General features: G+C 40.1%; 2 protein-coding genes and 1 pseudogene across 2 annotated transcripts; 1 reads left to right on the top strand and 2 right to left on the bottom strand.

Moving 5' to 3' along the window:
- Window positions 1-4,532: 4,532 nt before the first annotated feature.
- LOC143631530 (pentatricopeptide repeat-containing protein At4g35130, chloroplastic pseudogene) lies at window positions 4,533-7,396 on the top strand (annotated as a pseudogene).
- Window positions 7,397-14,459: 7,063 nt separating this feature from the next.
- LOC143633027 (uncharacterized) lies at window positions 14,460-14,870 on the bottom strand. Its single transcript, XM_077101406.1, has one exon. The coding sequence runs from the start codon at window positions 14,868-14,870 to the stop codon at window positions 14,460-14,462; it is 411 nt and encodes a 136-aa protein (XP_076957521.1).
- A 1,135-nt stretch (window positions 14,871-16,005) lies between these two features.
- On the bottom strand, window positions 16,006-16,938 carry LOC143633009 (uncharacterized). Its single transcript, XM_077101393.1, has one exon. It carries the CDS (start codon window positions 16,936-16,938, stop codon window positions 16,006-16,008), a length of 933 nt encoding a protein of 310 aa, XP_076957508.1.
- Window positions 16,939-20,604: the final 3,666 nt, after the last annotated feature.

The following is a 20,604-nucleotide window of genomic DNA, read 5'->3' as shown; positions in this document are numbered from 1 at the left end:
TTCGGACGAAAACACGTAACTTTACACTTACAGCTAAAGATATTACTACATAACCCAGTTTGATCGTCCGTTTGGCATTCTCAATGTTTACTTATAAATATGCATTTAATATTTATTATTGTCTGTCTGTAAATGGCATCAGTTTAAAGATTTAAGACGTAAAATAATTTAAAAATAAACATCCATTGGTTATTTTTTATATTTATCATTCACTGCTTATTTTTTGTAGAATACAATATATATAGATCGATTGGTATAATTAACTCTTATTTTTATATTATTTAACTTCGTCTTCAAATTGGAACAGATGTCATTGCCATATCATGGACATCTGTGGAATTTAGGCAGCTAGTTTTGGTAACGTTTTCTCGTTTTTTAATAGTTATACAGTTAATGTGTTTGACATTCTTCTTTTGATCAGTTGATCAACCACCTTCTATGTGCTGTGATTTATTAATTTATTTACATATTTCTGAAACATTAATAATCTGTTTGATACATCCCACACCTATATAAGCCATGCAATTCATTAGCATAGACACGCAATTACTGTTCTCAATATTCAAAAGAATAAAACATAATCAATATTTCAATTTTATATCATAACTTCATAAGGTTCTTAGTTGTCCCATATGGCTACCAAAAATCTCAAGGCATTTAACAAGATCGCGGATCACAGAGGAGTAGTTTCACACTCAGTGGAGAACGGAGTGGTGAGGATGAAGATCTTAGTGAAGAGGGAAGAGCTGCAGAAAGTTCTTCAACAAGTTACGAACAAAAAGGGCGAAAACAACAACCGGAATGATATTATTAGCCTCAGAGTACCTACGTCGAGACCGTCTGCAGGATCAAAGTTGTTAGAACAGCAGTTGAAGGACATGAAGAGGATGCGGATTCAAAGACAAAGACAAACGAAGGGAGATTGCCGGAGATATTGGAGGCCTGCCCTTGAGACTGAGAGCATCCCAGAGGCTCGAGTTTTGACTGTTTAAGGTTAAGTTTGTTGCTAGGGGTTGTTATATTTAAAAAATATTTGAAGAGATTATCTACTAGTGTTTAGTGGAATTCATATAATTCTTTTATGGCACATATGTATGTTCCATTATTAAAAGCATGTATTGTCTCATTATTATTTTTTGATATATAAATCGTTCATAGCTCTAGCTTTGATTTTCAAATGGCCTAGCTTCAAATTATTAAAACTTGTAACACGAACTACTTCCAAAGAGATAATTTGCTGATCAGCTGATCGAATGCTGACATTCGACAAACAAGTATGAATAAACAAACATTTAATACTTGTTTATCATACTCGTATTCTCTTATATCTATAAATAGCAATGCCAAGCACCATGAAGACGTGAGCTTAATAATCATACTTATGTACGTACTAGCAAATAATCTTTTTTCAATCATTTGTAAAAGTTTACAGTATATAAACTCAAAATTCTGTAATTTTGTTTCTTGAAAGTTGATTTTTCGTTCCGCGCATATTATACATTTTGTTGAAATCACTTTCCATATTTGTTAAAGCAAGTCGTCTTAGACCAACAATATGATACTAGTCAATAGAAGATAAGACAAGACGATTTGTACCAAGCATAAAACAATGTCCAGCAATTAAAAGGCGACTATGCGTACAAGCAACAATTACTCATCAAATTAATGACGTAGAAGTGCGTCAAAATCTCAGTCGGATTTTGCAGATTATATTTTCAAGTTACAAATGTAATTTTTAGTTGTATGTTTAGGTATCGTTTTTTTTATATTAATAAAAGTTATTTTTTAAAAGAAATAAAACTATTATGTATCATCTAGTCGAGTGAAGAGACGGGGGCATGTAAGTGATTATTCGATGATTATAACTGTATGTCTTCGATGATTTGACTAACTTAAGTGATTATTCCATCCGCTGCGTATGTCAGCATACGCTTCGTATAAAGTCTATGATAAGATGAGGGAATTGTGTCAAATTTTGTAAATGGTGTATCTATAGCAGAACCCTATTAGTATTAGTAAGGACTGTATACACCCCATAGTTTGACCCGCTAACCCCTTCTAATTGCCCTTCTTTCTCAACTTTTTAAAAAATATGTCTCACTGGCACCACCCTCGGTCCGGTGTCAGTTGTCGTTTAAATCTTTTTGCGTGAGGTGACGATTAAACTTTAAATGAACATCTTATTAGCAATACGTATAGAAACATCGTCATCTTCCACTGGCAAACAAAACATAATCGAGATGAGGAAAAGGCATGAGGCGGAAATTATTTGAAAGATGTAGTTGTTAGGATATTTATAGAGTTTAGTTAGTAAATAAGTATTCAAATCCTACCTTATGAGATCCTTTATGGGATGAAATCCTCGGTTATCTTATATAATTAAGTATTTTATGATCGGGCCAATAATAAAACTGATCAACAAGATTATATCAGAAACTTAATTTCATTATTATATAAAGAATGGTGATAAATATAATGTTGTTACAAATTTATGCCCGGGTATAAAACCTTTTAGAATCACGTTATTTTGATTTTTTTTAAAATAAAGAAGAAAAAATTCGTTTACATTTCTCTTAGTGTAATGATGATAACTTCATAAATCTATGATGTACTCTGAAAATTTTTTGATGTTGAGAGTAATATTAGAGGAAAACTAAATTTCATTCTTATATGATGTTTGAAATAGCTTCAAAATTCTTTTCTTTTGTTTATAATTGTTTTTTAGACTAAGTATGAAGTTTAAACTCTTTTTTTTTATTTTTTTATATATGCCTTCAATCATGTACGTTAAAATTCTTCTAAACACCCTTGCATGTGCTGGGCTTTTGTTGTTTCGAATTTGGTTGGTACAATTAATACCTAAAACCCATTTTAATATTTGCTTCCAATAATTGCTATCTTTCTACAAAACACGAGTAGTTCGACTTCCATTTGACATTATTTTGTTAATTAACTTTTTGAATATATATATATATATATACACACACATAGGATATAATATGATGATTCATATATTTAATTTATAGTTTTTATACTGTCATGGGTTTTGGTATCCATATATATTTGGATTAATGAAAAATCTTCCTCAATAGGCTTGCTCGGGCATGATTGTGATACAAGGAAGGGAGAGTGTTTTGGGCACGAGACAAGGATTTGAGATCTAGTTAGGTTATTTTGTATAATTTTATAAAAATATATGTAATTACAAGTACAAAATTTTCTAGTGTAATTTTGTTAAAAAAAATTATACAGGTTAAATCTCGTAACATTATTGATTGTTTGATTGTGTTAAAGACCAAAGCAAACATATTTGACCCTAAATTTCACAAAATAGGCAAAGAAAAACAGTCCCATCTATATTAGGCATATTTGACGCCATTAATACACATAAGCTCATTGGACACCCTTAGGCACTAAAGGAGCAGTGCATTTGTCCTTTTAAAATGACTTGATATCTCTCTTATGCTTCTCAACTAGACTATGTAGGTACCCAAATGTGAATAAATAAACTAAAAAATTTGTCTTGTCTGTCAACGCTCTAGAGGTGCCCTGTAAGCTAAATATTTTACTTGCTTGGGCTAAAGTGTCCGGCAGAGCCTGCCAGGCACACTTGGCCACCGATACAGAAAATCTAAGAAAATGTCATCATATGGAGGTGCCAAGTCATTTTGAATGGAAGACATGCAGTGCTCCCTTGGTGGTGGAACCCATTGAAATTATGTGTTGGATATGCCTGAATTGGTTGGAATTTCTAGTGTTAATTTGTATTGTCATGTTGACTAACTTTTCATGAGGGCTGTTTATCCTTAGGCTTTAGCATTCAATGGCATGTTTGCCTAATGGAATGCAGGTGTTATGTCCACCCATGTTTGTCAAATCCTTGATAACAAGCATTCATTGCGTGAAAACATCAATGTGTATTGTTTTAAGAAGTACGTAGAAAATTTTAAATTATGTTGCATAACCTGATTTGCAATTTACATATATTGTTTCAAATTGAGCCAGGAAACCACACAAACTAGCTTGAGATTATAGTTTCATTATTCAACTTGAAACCATCACTAAACCATCTAACTTTGGCCCTAGTTTACGGATTTTTAAACTACACAGACTCGGTTCATGTGTGAAACCAGTTAGGAAAAAAATACCAACAAATCGGACATAAGATTTTGAGTTATGTGACGTTTTTTTTTGTAGATGGACTCCTAATTATCTAAAGTTATACTATACACATAATTGAGCTTTGCTTAATAATACATCATAGGAAGCCTTAAGTTTTAACTGCTAGAACTTTTCCGCCTTTTTTTTATCATAAGGTCCGACAAGCACAAATCAAGAAACTAACCTAAAGACAAACCATTAGTAACAGTTTAGTATGACACAATTACAAGTTCGGTTTGACGCAATTTCAATTCAGTGCTTTTTTTTTGGTTTATAATAGTAAAAACCCATTAAAATCAGACCTATGAAAACAATATAAGATTAACATTGACGACTGTTTTTATAATAGAGGTAAACCTAAAGGGGGTAGTTTTAAAAGTTTATCCTGACTTAAATATAGTTTTATCTAAACTAATTAACTGTTTCTTCTTCATTCCCGCCACATTTAATGAATCTTTAAATCAATAATATTTAATTTCTAAGCTTCAAAAATGGCAGCCATATTATCACTAAATTCATCTTACAACTTCCTTATTAATAATAATAATGCTCCAAGAACACGACCCAAAAGAGCTGCAGAATTCATCAATCATTACGACCCAATCAAGCAGAAACCTTTCAATTCCGTAAAACCCAATAAACTTCAATCGAATTCATCGATGCTGAAAACAAGCTTACTTCGGCAGCTGGAAACTTTAACTTCGTATGTGGAAAGTGGGTCTGTTGATGATGCACTCCAACTGTTCGATGAAATGCATAAAAGAAGCACCTTTGTTTGGAATCTTGTAATTAGAGTTTTAACAAATAATGGGTTTTTTAAACAAGCTATCGAATTGTATTATCAAATGTCGGTTAAGGGTATTCGAGCCGATAAATTTACATTTCCGTTTGTGATAAAGGCGTGTGGCGGGTGTTTGGATTACACCGAGGGGCGAAAGGTTCATTCGAAGGTGTTTAAGGTTGGGTTGGATTTGAATTTGCATGTATCTAACTCTCTTATTTTAATGTATGCAAAATTTGGGATTATTGAATATGCAGAGAAGGTGTTTGATGAAATGCCTGTGAGAGATTTGGTTTCTTGGAACTCGATGATCAACGGTTATATTTTGGTTAAAGACGGATTAAGCTCACTGGAATGTGTTTCTAAGCTGCAAACACACAAAATCAAACCCGACCGATTCACAATTGTAAGTGCTCTTCACGCAACTTCCCTCGTATGTTCTTTAACCAAAGGGAAAGAATTGCACGCACTAATAATAAAAGAAAAACTAGAATCCGATGAAATGGTACAAACGTCACTAATCGACATGTACACGAAATGTGGTGGAATTTCTTATGCTGAGAGGGTTTTCAACACGAATTCTTGCACGCGTGTTGCAGCTTGGAATGCAATGATTCGCGGGTATGGTCTAAACGGTCAACCCGTTGACTCATTTTCTTGCTTGAGAAAGATGCAAGAAAACGGTCTCAAACCCGATAATGTAACACTGATAAACTTGCTTCCTTCATGTTCACAACTAGGCTCCTTGTTGAGGGGTAAAACCGTCCACGCTTACGCAATCAGACTCGGGTTTCTTCCTCACATTATATTAGACACTGCTTTACTTGATATGTATGGAAAATGTGGAGAACCCATGTTAGCAAAACTAATATTTAACCAAATGCATCAAAGAAATTTAATATCATACAATACTCTAATTTCCGCCCTTGGTCAAAACGGTCAATATCAAGACGCATTAAAGATCTTTTGTAATATGTGGAATGATGGTTTCAAACCGGATGCTGTTACAGTTACCACCATGTTGCCCGTGTATTCTGAAATAGCCCACGTGCGGGAAGGAAAACAAATACATGGGTATGCTTTTAAATCGGGTTTCGATTCAAATACATTTGTTCTCAATTCGTTAACGTATATGTATGCAAAGTGTGGGGATCTTGCTTTGGCCCAGGTTATTTTTGATGGGATTGTTTTGAAGGATGTTATTTCATGGAATGTGATTATTATGGCGTATGCGATTCATGGGTACGGTGAAACATCGGTTCGTTTGTTTTTAGAGATGAAGAAAGTGGGTATAAAACCAAATTCGAGTACTTTTGTGTCGGTTTTAACTGCTTGTAGTGTCTCGGGCATGGTGGAAGAAGGGTGGAAGTATTTCACGGAAATGAAAAGCCAACACGGGATTGACCCGAGTATTGAGCATTATGGGTGTATGCTTGATATTCTTGCACGCGTTGGTGACCTTAATAAGGCAAAAGAGGTGATTACGGAAATGCCCCTGGAACCGACTTCTCGGATATGGGGATCTTTGCTTGCCGCGTGTCGACGACATAAAGATGTTGAACTTGCTGAGTTTGCTGCTAACAAGATATTATCATTGGGTGGTGATAACACAGGATCGTACGTTCTGCTTTCGAACTTGTACGCTGAAACAGGGAGATGGGAAGATGTCAGACGGGTCAAAGCTATTATGGAAAGTCAAAACTTGACGAAAACTATTGGGTTGACCATGGTTGACGTCAAAGGTCAAACCTTTAAGTTTAAAGATCAAGATAGGTCACAAAACAGTTATCTGTTATATGATGTTTTAGATGTGATATTTAAGAACCCTTGTGGTAATTTGTTTAAATTCAAGCCCGTTGACGTTTTGAGAAGAAGGTCAAAGTCAGCAGATTGGCATAGTGTGAGACTTGCGGTTTGCTTCGGGTTGATCTCTACGTCGATCGGAAAACCTGTCCTTGTTAGAAAAAATATTAGAATATGTGAAGATTGTCATGACGCAATGAAAAAGATTTCGCTGACGTGTCACAGAGAATTAGTTGTGGGAGATTCTAAGATTTATCACCATTTTGCCCATGGTCAATGCTCGTGCCGTGATTACTGGTAAAAGAAAAGAAAGTTTGTATTATCATGTAACCAGTTTGTAAAGTGGGATTGTATGTTTGTAAAGTCTTTTGGTGAGACTATAAAACTATTGAAACATGTATCTAGAATAGTTCTGTTGTATTTCTTTCTTTTACCAGTTGTACAATTTGATGATTAACTTCAACATAGCAATCTTTGATTTAAAGTAAATAAAACTTATATGTTTCACTGTCATGTACATATACCCAATATAAAATAAGATGCATCAACTTTATGTTGAATTATTGTAATAAAGAGCAATCATGAATTTATGCCTTTTAATAAAGGGTTAATGTAAAAGCAATCACTAGCAAATTATGCACTTGAAGTGTTGTCCTCTACCAGCCTTTTCCACTCTATCCTTCCGTAGTTTATTTTTATACAAATGGTAGCATAAATCGCGATTTGTATCTGAAGAATGTTCATTTGTTCATCGGTCATCACCTTCACTATTATTGTTTCCTTTCTTTTGGTGTTGATGACTTTAGAATTATCAAATCATTTTAGTTAGATTTGCTATTTTGCTTAAGACGAAAGTGAAATCCCAGTTAGGATATTGTTGAGTGCATAATCATTCAATACTAATATATATATGATGAGTATTATTACAGAACTCTTAAATTATTTAAGAACTTGAAGGAACATTTAAAAATTAACGTTTTTTATAAATTTTTTTGTATGTTAGTGTTATTTGAGTGTAGTTTTATCACTTTCTATATCTATATTTATGATAACAATTATGAAAATTAGTTTTTACACATATCTAAACTTTTTTCTGCATATATGTTAATTTTTTATTACATAAATTTTACATATATGTAAACTTGTGATTTATATATGTAATAACAAATTTATATATATATTATGGTAAAACTAGTCTTAAACAATGTTAATGTATGAAAAAAATTTAAAAACTATTTATTTCTTATGAGTTCATAGAAGTTCTTAACTTTTTAGGAGTTCTCATATGATACTAACCATATATATATATATATATAAACTCTAAAGTTATTTAAAAATAAATAAATAAATGTGGAAGTAAAATGTTATGCTAGTTCTTGAAAGTAGGAAGAAATGGGCATGATGATTGAAGAAACACGGATCCATCCCTCAAGGTCTAACACGTTAGTCCGAGGGTAATGGATGAGTATTCTACACGATGGGTTATAAAACCTTCTTGGCGCAGAAAAGTGTAACCTGCAAAACAGAACACCGTGAGCTCGTTACGAGGAATGGGGGGGATTCTCTCGTAACCACCCTCCGGCGTGAGAATCAGTACTTGATAGTACAAGGTAATATAATTTGATAGTGATAGCCGAAGAAAGTATATCCTTTACCATTTGGAGGTTTAGCGGTATTTATAGCCGGAGGAGAGAACGTGTGGCCAACCACCTTGTCAGGTTTTTCACCAATACTATTCCCCACTCGTGCGGTCGTGGTGGTTGGTGGAAGTTGGTGAGCATCATGGCTTTTTGACAAGGACGTGATTGTACTGTTCGTACCGTCCTTTATGTGTTGTCCTATCCCCATTGGTTTGGCGTTTATCCCTATGTGGGTCACCATCTTTTTGTCCCATGCTGGTGGGACTTTTGCATTACCATTCCCGAGGTGTCAGGAAAAGGTTATATTGGACTCCACTCTTCGCGCCATTCACTACGCCCGGCGTTAGTGATTTCCTGGCGCCTAGTGTTCCGCCAAGCGTATGCAATTAGTTTTATACTTGTCAAATGGTGGGTTTCATACCCTACCTCTACAAGTCCCCCTAGTCCATAGTCGCCCTTCTTTCAAGAAGTGGGGGTCGTGGACTTATCATGGACTTTTGGTTATCACCGGTTTTCCTTGTTGGTTTGGTTTATTTTTGTGGGTAATTTCACATATTTGGCGGGTGACTTCCTTAATCGTATCCGCTGGTTAGCGGTTGATTCATGTTAAGCCATCCTGTTTCGTAGCTTATTTTGGTGAGTGATTTATGTTAAATCATCCCATGGCGTAGCCTATTTTTTTGGCGGGTGATTTATCTTAAATCATCCCATGATAGTGCCCATTTTGGCGGGTGATTTATCTTAAATCATCACATGATGGCGCCTATTTTGGCGGGTGATTTATCTAAAATCATCCCATGATGGCGCCTATTTTGGCGGGTGATTTATCTGAAATCATCCCATGATGGCGCCTATTTTGGCGGGTGATTTATCTGAAATCATCCCATGATGGCGCCTATTTTTGCCAACACTTATCTTTTATTTCCCTTTATATGGATGACGTGTAATGTGGCGTGGAGGAGTGAATTAAATGCAGGTCAGTGAAACGACTGTTGGACGTGACAGTTTGACGACGGTTGCTCTGCCCTGCAGACTTTCTGCTTGTGTCAGGCGAGTGGGAGAGAATCCCGGTGACGAGCCCAGCTGTAACACATATCCTCTACCACCCTATTATCGTGATGTTTTCTGATTAGGCCGCGTGTTAATTATCCCTTTTGTATCCCCTTCCCTCATTAATTGCAATTAGTATAAATAGGGGAGGTTACACCGTTTTAAGCACCATTTCTCACCGTTTTCTTTCTCTCTCATTTTCTTTCCTTCGATCCTTCTTTATTTTATGGCTGAGTCTTCCCAAACCTCGACGACTAAGAAGAATAATTCCATGGAGTTCGTCGGTTGTCGCATGTCTGCCGAGGACTTCAACGATATTGTCAGGGTGTATAACCTTGGCCCTGAGTATGAGCCTGAACTGCCTGCCCCCGGTAGGACTGCTCGAGAGGCTCCTATCGGCAAGATTGCCGTGTACCGGGAGTATTTATTTTTGGGCAATCTCCGTTTTCCCCTTACCCGTTTTTGGTGGATGTTCTGGGTGTTTTTGGGCTGCATCTCAGCCAGATTCATCCGTTCGGAATGGCTCGCCTTCGCCATTTCGAATATACCTGTCATTGCCTCGGCATTACTCCGACGACTGATAGGTTATCAGCTTTTTACCGGTGGCGTTTCGCCCAGGGATGGTATAACTTGCATACCCGCCCTGGTGCAAAGGCTATTGCACTAGATGCGCCACCCAGTTTGCATGAGTGGAAGAGTTTGTTCTTCTACGTGTCTGCTCGTGTGGTGCCGCATCCCATGTTCTTTACGGATGTAAAGGAGCTTCCTGAGCCGAAAGTGGCTCCTTATTCCGGTTCGGACTGGTTCACCACTTTGCAGGCTAGCCTGTCTCCGCTCCGTCATTATTCGGTGCGTGCGTTGGTGTTATTCGGCATGAGTCGGATCTGGGATAATGCGGCTTTTGTGCCGGTCATTCTTAATGGCGGTCAAGGTTAGTGTTTTCTTTGCTTTTGCTCTGATGTATATTCTATTTAGTAGTATCCTAACTTGTTTCTCTTCAAAGGTGGACGACCGCATGCTCCTCTTGCAACCTGCGCTTAAGGGCGTTAAGATGTTAAGGCGAAGGGAGTTAGGTCCCCGTGAGGAGCCGATCCTTACTCGGACCGCTCGAAACTTTGTGTTTCCTCTTCCTATGGGGCAATCATCTGCCTCGCGGCCGCTGCCACCTCCTAGCTCTGTTACCCTTCAGAGTGGTAAGTTCAGCTGCTTTAATCACTTTACTTTGCTTATTTTACTAACTTTTCATTCTCCTTTTCAGGTAGACGATCTAACGTTGTGCGCCTTCCTAAGTGCAGTGGTAGGGGGAACAACGCAGTGGTGGGGAGACGGTTGCGTCTCCGATAGACGACGCCGCAAGAGACGCCATGGATGATGACGACGATGTCGTCATGATCTCCACCGTTCCCTTTGGGACTCCGGTGTCTTCTTCCGCTTCACTGCTTGAGGCACTTGGTTTGAGTGCCAGCATGGAGTCTTCCCCAACCACCTCCGGATAGGTTTCTGTTGGCTTCTCCTCGCCAACATCTTCACAGCCTGTGGTTGCTGTGTTTGCGCTAACCACAACGGTTGCCACTCCAATTTTGGTGGCGACTGATGTGATTTCTGCAGCTGCAGCTTCTGGAACCGTTGTGGATACGAATTTCGTATCTACCGGTCCATCTTCCTCTTCTTCTTCAGCGGGTGGGGCGTTCACTGTTCCACACCATTTGGGTCCCACCCCTGTGATTAATGAAGATAATGAAGAGATGCTCCGCGCCGAGAAACCTCGTCTTGGCGGGTTTGTCAAGCGTGGTCTTGTCAAATCTTCAGGTATAATTTTTGCTATTCTTTCTTTTGTCTAAGCTTGACCTTTTCTAAAGTCGTTTGTTCATTTCAGGCGAGCTGGCGATTTCTTCATCGATTGTTTTTCCCGCCACTTCTGGCGTTGCATCTTCTCTGGCGGCTCTTTTTGCCAATCTGCCGATGATGACAAGTGTTGGCAGTTTGTCTGAGGTTGGGCCTACTGTACAGATGCTGAGTTTGCCGATGATGGCGGGTGTGGTTGGCCCGTCTGAGGTCGAAACTATTGTGACGACTGTTCGTGCGCCAACTGGGTCAATTCCCGTTGTCGCACTACCTGCTTCGTCTGTGCAACCGATGAAGGCGATTGTGGAAGAATTACCTAAGGTTAGTCTTGAATCAGCGGGCTTCTCTGTTGCTGATTTTATGAAATCAAGACAGTCCTCACCAGACAAGACTTTAATTCTTGATGGTGATGAAGCTGGGCCGCTGCCTCCCTTTCGCCTTGGTGCGACGGTGCAGGATAAATTTTTTGAAATCCCAGGCAGTAGCGGTGGCGAGTTGAGTGGATGCTTGAGTGGGGGTGTGGTTGATGTGGATATGGACCCCCGCGACTCCATGGAGACAAGCCAAGTTTTTCGCCCTTGGTGGAAGGTTAACTGTGGCGCCAATTTTGAGGATCCTGCCACTTGCTCTGAATTTTTGGAGTATGCGGTTCCTCCTGGTGAGCGCATCGCTCGTAAAATCCAACCCCGGAGTAGTTTGTACTCCGACGCCGTTTTTCACCAAGTCCAAGCATTCTCTTGTTTTGCGGAGTTGCTGAGCGAAAACCGTGCCCTTCATGAGGACAAAATTGATGCCGGTGTTCGCATGAGTGAGATGGAACAATTGGTGAAAGATGCTGAGGCCGGCGCTTGGAAAGCGGGTAAAGAATCGTCTGATCATCGCCAAGCTTTAAGCAATGCTAGTGCGAAATTGGCTAAGGCTGAGGCAGACCTGGCGGAGTCTGTCCACGACCGCGCCACCCGCTATAAGGAGTTTGAGGCTGCGTGCAAGAAGTCTAACGCTGATCTTGCGGACGCACGCAGCCACGCTGTTGCTGCCAAGGAGGCTTCCGCTCGACTCGAGAGTGAAAACGCTGATCTTCGCAAGCATATTGAAGAGTTGGAGACGGAATCCGCGGTGAGGAAGGCGGATCCAGGTAAGTTAGCTGACACGATGGTTTCCAATTAAGAGACCATTAAAGTCTTGACTTCTGAGCGTGCTGTTGCTGCTGCTGCCGACCGCGATTGGTTGTTGAAGCATGCTATTTACAAGGTATTCCTCCGTTTTTTTGCTTCCTTTCTTGTTCCTTCTTTTGATGGTTTTATCTTTTTTTTTTGTGTAGGTTGCTCAACGCATCATTAGCGATGATGATTTGACGCGTTGCGTTGGAATCCTTGTTAATGCTTCTCAACAGCTTGGTCACAAGGCTGGATTTGAGGATGCTATCACGCATATGCGTGACAACCTCCCACTTGAGGCCTACACTCTTCACGCCATTGATGTGGAAAAGGAGTATTCCGTTGCTGAGATGGAATATGATTCTCTTACGTTTCCTATTCTTTCCCAAGTTGCTCAGTATGCTAAGGAAGAGAATGGCGTGAAGCTGTTGAGGAATTTGCTCGAGCCTTCGCAAGCTGGACCTTCCACCGCTCCTGCTGGCTGTCAAGAAGATGACGCTATCGTTGACTCTGGGAAGAGTATCAACGATGTAGATTAGGTTTTTTTTGTCTTCTTTATGTTTTTCCCTTTTTTTTATTGTTGTGCGCGGGCGTAGGTGCTCGCTTGCAATTTTTCTATGAATGAAAAAAGTTTGTTTTGTGAAATGCGGAGTATCGTTTCCATTCAAGTTTGACCCTTGGCCTGTTTTTACAATTGGAATCGATTTACATATAACACATTCGCAATTGTGCTGCGTTCCATGTTCTAGGAATCTCTGAGCCATCAAGATGCATCAGAGTGTAGGCGCCTTTTCCCAGTACTTCCTTGATCTGGTATGGGCCTTCCCAAGATGGCGCTAGTTTGCCTTGTGGTTGTGTTCTTGATGCCTCGTTGTTGCGAAGGATGTAATCTCTGATATTGAACTCACATATTTTCACTTTGGCGTTATAATACTTTTCTAGTTGGCGCTTGTAATTTTGTTCTCTTATTGCAGCCAACTCTCGACGCTCTTCGAGAAGCATTAGGTCTAGCCTCCTTTCTGCGTCGTTGTCCTTCGGTATTGTGATTCTTGGCGACGGAATGCCAACTTCGGCGGGGATAATTGCTTCGGTACCATAAGTTAGGCTGAACGGCGTTTCTGCGTTACTTGTGTTTTTGTGCGTTCTTATGGCCCATAGTACGTGAGGTAGCTGATCGACCCATCCTGATTTGTGGTATGCCAATCTTTTCTTGATTCCGCCCACGATTGTTCTGTTAGCGCGTTCTACTTCGCCATTCCCTTGTGGATGAGCAACATAGGTGAACGTCTGCGTGACATTGAGCTCTTTCAACCATTTTTGGATATGTTGGTCAGCAAATTGTGTTCCATTGTCGATGACTAAACTCATGGGTAATCCAAACCGACAAATTATAAATTCCCAAATAAACTTCTTGATGCTGGTTGCGTTGATTGTTGCTATTGGCTTCGCTTCAATCCATTTTGTGAAGTAATCGAACGCTACTATCAAGAATTTCACGCGGCCTGGCGCCTCTGGAAATGGTCCGGTTATATCAATTGCCCATTTCTGAAATGGCCAAGAAGCTGTTACCGGTATCATGGCGTTTTTTGGACGCAGGGTGTTTGGTGCATGGCGCTGACAAGCGCTGCATTTTCTCAATTCTTTTTCGGCATCAACATGCCTGCCTGGGCAATAGTATCCTGTGTTCATGATTTTGGCCACTACCATTCTTGGTCCTGCGTGTACGCCACATATTCCTTCATGGATTTCTCTAAGCAGATAATTTGCATCTTGTGGGTCTACGCATCTGAGAAGTGGTCCCAAGTATGATCGCCTATATAGGATGCCTTCTTGAATTGTGTAATTTAACGCTTTATGGCGGATCTTCCGCGCGTCTGCTTTCTTTTCTGGTAAGATACCTCTCACGAGGTAGTTTATGATTGGTGTCATCCAATTTTTCTCTGCTTCTGAACAAACCAGAACTTCTTTGTTCATTATTCACGGCGTAGCTAGGACTTCGATGCGGACGTCTTTTGCGAGGTGCTAGAACCCAACAGATGCAAGTTTGCTTAAGGCGTCAGCATGTTTGTTCTCACTTCTATTGATGTGTTTGACCTTGCATGTGGCAAAAGTTGCCATTAGTGCCTTAGCTTGCGCTAAGTATGATACCATCTTATCGTCCTTTGCATCGTACGATCCTTGAATTTGGTTTGCCACTAACATGGAGTTTACATGTGCTTCCAAATGGCAGGCCCCTAGCTTTCTAGCAATTCTCAACCCTGCCAGTAATGCTTCGTACTCCGCCTCATTGTTTGTGCTTTTGAATTCTAGGCGTAATGCGTACGTAAAGTGTTGCCCTTCTGGGTTGGTTATCTTTAGGCCCGCTCCAGCGCCTTCATCATTGGAAGCTCTGTCTGTGAACATCGTCCAGATTTCATCCTTCTTTTGGTCCATAGGGGTTTCGATTTCTCTTTTGCATTCTTCCTCCTTTCCTTGAGGGATTTCTGCGATGAAATCAGCCAAGACCTGGCCTTTGATTGCTGGCCTTGGTTTGTATTCGATGGCATATTCTCCCAATTCTATCGCCCACTTGGCAAGCCTCCCAGACAATTATGGCTTGCTTAGTACATTTTGTAAGCGAAAGTTAGTGAGAACATGTATTGGATGACCCTGAAAGTATCTTCTCAAACGTCGCGTTGTCTGGACCAAGGATATGACTAACTTTTCCAAGGTGGAGTATCTTGTTTCTGCGTCTGTCATGGTGCGACTTATGTAATAAATGAGCGTTTGAACACCATTTCTTTCCACCATCAAGACTGAGCTGACTGTGTTTTCTGATGCTGCTAAGTATACTATTAACGGTTCTCCAGCTTTGGGGGTTGTGAGTTTTGGCAACTCTTCCAGTCGTGTCTTGATTTCTTGGAACGCTGCTTCCGCTTCTTCCGTCCATCGGAATTGAGACTTCTTAAGGAAATTTCTCAAGGTTGAGACGAATGGGAATGATTTTTCAGCATGACTAGACAAAAATCTATTCAGCGCGACTAATCGGCCATTGAGCGTTTGCACCTGTTTGACCGATTTCGGCGACGACATTTTTCGCACGGCTTCCAATTTTTCTGGGTTGGCTTTGAAACCTCCGTTCATCACGATTACTCCCAGGTTTTTTCCTTCTTCCATGCCAAAGGAGCATTTTCCTGGGTTAAGCTTCATGCTTATCGACCTTAGAGTTTGGAAGGTCTCCTCGATATCTTTCAACATGGTTCTTTCCGTCTTGCTTTTGATGACGAGATCATCCATGTAGACTTCCAAATTTCTTCCAATTTGAGGTTTGAATTCTTTGTCCATCAACCTCTGGTAAGTAGACCCGGCGTTCTTGAGACCAAATGGCATCATTTTATAACAATATGTTCCGCTGTTCGTTCTGAACGTCGTTTTGTCTTGTTCTCTTGTCGCCATGTGGATTTGATGATACCCTTTGTAAGCGTCTAGAAAGCATTTGAACTGAAAAGGTACTAGCGCATCAACTTTAAGATCGATCTCTGGCAAGGGGTAACAATCTTTTGGGCACGCCTTGTTGAGATCTTTGAAGTCAATACACATGCGCCATTGGCCATTTGCCTTGGGTACCATTACTGGGTTTGCCACCCAAGTTTGGTACTGAATTTCTCATTATACCTGCATCTATTAATTGCTGGACTTGCTCATCACAGGCTTTTGCCTGCTCTGGCCCCATCTTTCTTCGCTTTTGCACCACCGGGATGAAATTTGGGTTAACTTTCAACTCATGTTCCGCTTTGCTTATTGGGACTCCCGTCATGTCCGCTGGGGTCCAAGCGAAAATATCAACATTTTTTAGTAATAAGCTTTTGAGCGCCGCGCGCGTTCCTTCTGAGATGGTTGGGCCAATGGTTATGCTTTGCTCCGGGAATTTTTTGTTAAGGGTCCATTTTTCCACTTCTCTGATCTTACTAGTTTTCAGCATCTTTTGTGGCGGTGTTTTTCTTCCCGCCATGTTACACTCCTTGTTGGCGTGGATCATTGCTATCCCGGTCGGGGTCGGTACCCCTACTATCCCGTGTGCTGATGACGGGGTAGCGTTGAAATCACCAATGGCTTCTCTTCCCAAGATTATATCATACTGTGGGTGAGGGGTTTCCATTACTAGGAAGTCAACGTCTTCCATTCGTGAATGGAGCCCATCACTTAGCTCGACTGAGAATGTCAGCTGTCCCAGCGGGTATGCGATACTTTGGTTAAACCCCGTGATTGGGGCATTAATTGCTGTCAATCGACGTTTGTCCTCTTCGTCTACCAGGTTGAAACACTGGCGGTACATGATGTTAGACGTTGCTCCTGTGTCCACAAAGAAATGTGGCGTCCTGTAGTTACCGAAAACGGCTGTGATTACTAGGGGTGATTTCTTGTTCGCCCCTCCTTGTACTCTTGGGAAGATGACTTGTTCTTCTTTCCACGGCGCCCATTCTGTTCTCCTTTTCTTGTTTTGAACATTACTGGAGATCATATTAGCGTGTAGATCTTTGATCTTTTTATCTTATTTTCCGCCATCTCTTGGAGGTGGGCGTCTGTATTTCCCTCGTATGTTTCTGACAAGGTAATCCAATTTGCCATTTTTGACACATTCTTCGATCGCGTCTTTCAAGTTAATACACTAGTTCGTCGTATGGCCATGTTGTTCATGAAAGTCGCAATAACTTTTCATATCTGTGCTCGACCCCTGTTTAACTGGTGTTGGTTTCTTTAATTGGATCCCTTCGTTGTACATTATATGTGCTGGACTTTTTGTCAGTGGAGTCCACCTGGATCCATTCATTTGGGGCGTATTCGACTGAATTTTTTGTCTTGTTTTGGATGGGTCGAATGTGGACTCTCTTTCGCTGTTCAACCTTGACCATACGGAAGACACTCTTTTGCCCTGTCGGGCTCTGTTAATATCATTTCTGGCGTCATTCTTTGCCAGTTCTTTTCCCAAACTCTTTTACATTCGCGCGTACCTTTTGGTCGCGGTCATAACATCGTCCCATCGTTGCGGCATGCCTTCTCTGCCCTTAAGGTTACGTATAAGATCGTCACACTTTACGTTTTGGCGAAAGGCTGCTCCCAGAAGTTCTTCACTTACGCCGCCGATGTTCAAGCCTTCTTTGTTAAATCTAGTGATGAAATCTTCAAGCGTTTCGTTGTCTCTTCTAATGACATTCAGAATGTCTGCTGGGTCACTGATGTGTCGCCGTTATTGGGTGAACTTTTTTGCTAGGTCTTCCCAGCTTGTGATTTGGACATCTGGCAGCCTTTCAAACCATGCTCTAGCTGCTCCTACTAGGGTTAACGTAAAGATGTGGCACCATAACGGCATGGTCCACCCTGATACTAACCCCGCTGCCGTGAAGGTTTTCAAGTGATCGTCCGGATCTGAGATACCATCATATTGGCCTATCGTTGGCGGGATTTTTGGATTTTCTGGTAGCTCTGCCTCGGCTATTCTTGCCACAAATTTTGACTTTCCCGCTAACGTCGTTGGTCGGTATGGTTTGGAAAAATCAACCGCCGCTTCTGGATGATATTTTACTAATAATCTGACGTCTGGCCCTTTCCAGCTTTCTTCATAATCCGGGTCGTCTAGACGTGAGTCCGCCTTTTGGTTCGACCGCTGTGATTTCTCTCTGCTTTGCTGTTTTGTTTAGCAGGTGTTTTGGCGAGTGGTGTTTTCACCCGAGGTGGCGTTGAGTTTTCTTCAGACTCTTCGTTGCTACTAGAAGCTGTAAATAGTGATCTAGGTTTCACAACGTACGCCATTTTCTCTTGCAATTTTTCTTTCAGTTTTTGTTGTTCTGCTTCAAGCCATGCCATGATGTCTGGTGGCATGGTTGCTTTGGAACGTGTTCTTTGTTTATCTGTGACAGTAGGGTGAACGGTGGAGGCATTAAGGAGCCCCCTACCTGTATCCTCTACGTCCAGATTTTCGATGTTTCCTTCTAGGTTGGTTTTTTGGCCAACCTCCTTCGGTGTAGTCTTGCCACTCATCTGAGTCAAGAACGGAGTGAGTTACTGTTCTAGCTATATGCATGGATGGCGCCAATGAAGAAACACGGATCCACCCCTCAAGGTCTAACACGTTAGTCCGAGGGTAATGGATGAGTATTCTACACGATGGGTTATAAAACCTTCTTGGCGCAGACAAGTGTAACCTGCAAAACAGAACACCGTGAGCTCGTTACGAGGAATGGGGGGGATTCTCTCGTAACCACCCTCCGGCGTGAGAATCAGTACTTGATAGTACAAGGTAATATAATTTGATAGTGATAGCCGAAGAAAGTATATCCTTTACCATTTGGAGGTTTAGCGGTATTTATAGCCGGAGGAGTGAACGTGTGGCCAACCACCTTGTCAGGTTTTTCACCAATACTATTCCCCACTCGTGCGGTCGTGGTGGTTGGTGGAAGTTGGTGGGCATCATGGCTTTTTGACAAGGACGTGATTGTACTGTTCGTACCGTCCTTTATGTGTTGTCCTATCCCCATTGGTTTGGCGTTTATCCCTATGTGGGTCACCATCTTTTTGTCCCATGCCGGTGAGACTTTTGCATTACCATTCCCGAGGTGTCAGGAAAAGGTTATATTGGACTCCACTCTTCGCGCCATTCACTACGCCTGGCGTTAGTGATTTCCTGGCGCCTAGTGTTCCGCCAAGCGTATGCAATTAGTTTTATACTTGTCAAATGGTGGGTTTCATACCCTATCTCTACAATGATTTTGTTATAGTTTATAACTTTTGGCTAATTGTTGATGTATGTTACCTGCTATTATTGCATGATATTCGATTACTTCATGTACAATGAAAACTGACTAAGGCAAGTGTATCTTACACTTGGTGCATACGTTAAACGAGCATTTCACAAAGTATTATATGAAAGTATGTTAAATGGGAATTTGTTGGGACATAAATGACATTTCTATATGCATATGCTATTTTATATAATTTAAATCTGTAAGAAGTTGTAAATGTTAAAACAAGTAGTTGTGACTTACGAGGTTGGTATTTGCGTTGTGTGAAGCTTTATATGCTATGCTAATTAGAATAAAATTGAAGCGTTGTTGATGTTCATATTGTTAGCTTGGTTAATTGCTAATTTAACTTGTCTGCATGCTATTGGAAATTAGACATATTCATGATAGATTGATAGTAATGCAGTTGATGTTTGAACTTTTTAATGATGATAATATAAGTGGCATTAGTAAATGGTGCTTGACCCGTTGATTTTAATTACGTAATTTTTATGTATTTCAAGTTATACTGAATTCTAAATATAAATTACGTGGAGATTTTTTATTTATATTATGTGTTTAACCCTATTAGTTGTGGATATTGTTGGGAATTACCGAGTCGACTTATAGCTATTGCGTTGAGCGACTTGGGATACAAGAAACCGGTTATCTTGGTGTGTAAGTAATCGGGTTATTTATGGATAATTATTTTATGGAAAAATCTATTTTAGGTTTAGATGGAAATAATTATCATGTTTATTTTATTGTATCATAAATACATTCTAACGTGTTTATGTTAGTTTATATATACCGTGTTTAGGGTATGAGATAATTTTTATCAAGTTTTTAAGTCAGATTTCTTAATCAATAAAGTTTTGGTGTTAGCCAAATATTGTTTCTTTGTTCCCGTTCATCTGATTACCAGAGATATGTTGATTAGAAGCATGTACGAGAAGGCCGGGATCAAATGGGCAAGCTTGTTTAATACTTAAAAAACTTAGCTATTAACAAGTTATAAAATATATAAAACTTTAAAATTTTTAAGTAATGTATAATTTTTGTAAAACAAATAAATGAATATTTTTCTTAAAATAAAAATATCCACTTACAAAAATTATCTATCTATAGTAAAGAAGAAGTTTGGCGCCACAGAACTCTTATTGGACCTTTAGTTTAGCCAATCGTCGTTGTCCATGTATGGCTTCATATTCACATTCACGCTCCGTCTCATCGATGTTATACAATCAGCTTTACACTCATGAAAACTTGTTCCTAAATTAGCAGCCACTTTCGTCAAGTAGGAGAAACCTTGTCCCAAAACCCTTGCTAACAAAAACCCACCTTCATAACAAAACCCCCCATCAATGGCTTCCTTGACTCACCCACTATCTCTTCGTCTTATTCATTAC

Source organism: Bidens hawaiensis, unplaced genomic scaffold (assembly GCF_021521415.1).
Source record: "Bidens hawaiensis isolate Kalapana, Puna unplaced genomic scaffold, B.hawaiensis_p1.1 tig00000512_1, whole genome shotgun sequence".
Taxonomy (NCBI): domain Eukaryota; kingdom Viridiplantae; phylum Streptophyta; class Magnoliopsida; order Asterales; family Asteraceae; genus Bidens; species Bidens hawaiensis.
The sequence above is the reverse complement of the archived record's forward strand: the minus strand, read 5'-3'. Positions and strand labels throughout refer to the sequence as shown.

Bases quoted from the DNA above. Each gene is read 5' to 3' on its own strand.
- LOC143633009 (XM_077101393.1), bottom strand. From the start codon at position 16,938: ATGATCTCCAGTAATGTTCAAAACAAGAAAAGGAGAACAGAATGGGCG.
- LOC143633027 (XM_077101406.1), bottom strand. From the start codon at position 14,870: ATGGACCAAAAGAAGGATGAAATCTGGACGATGTTCACAGACAGAGCT.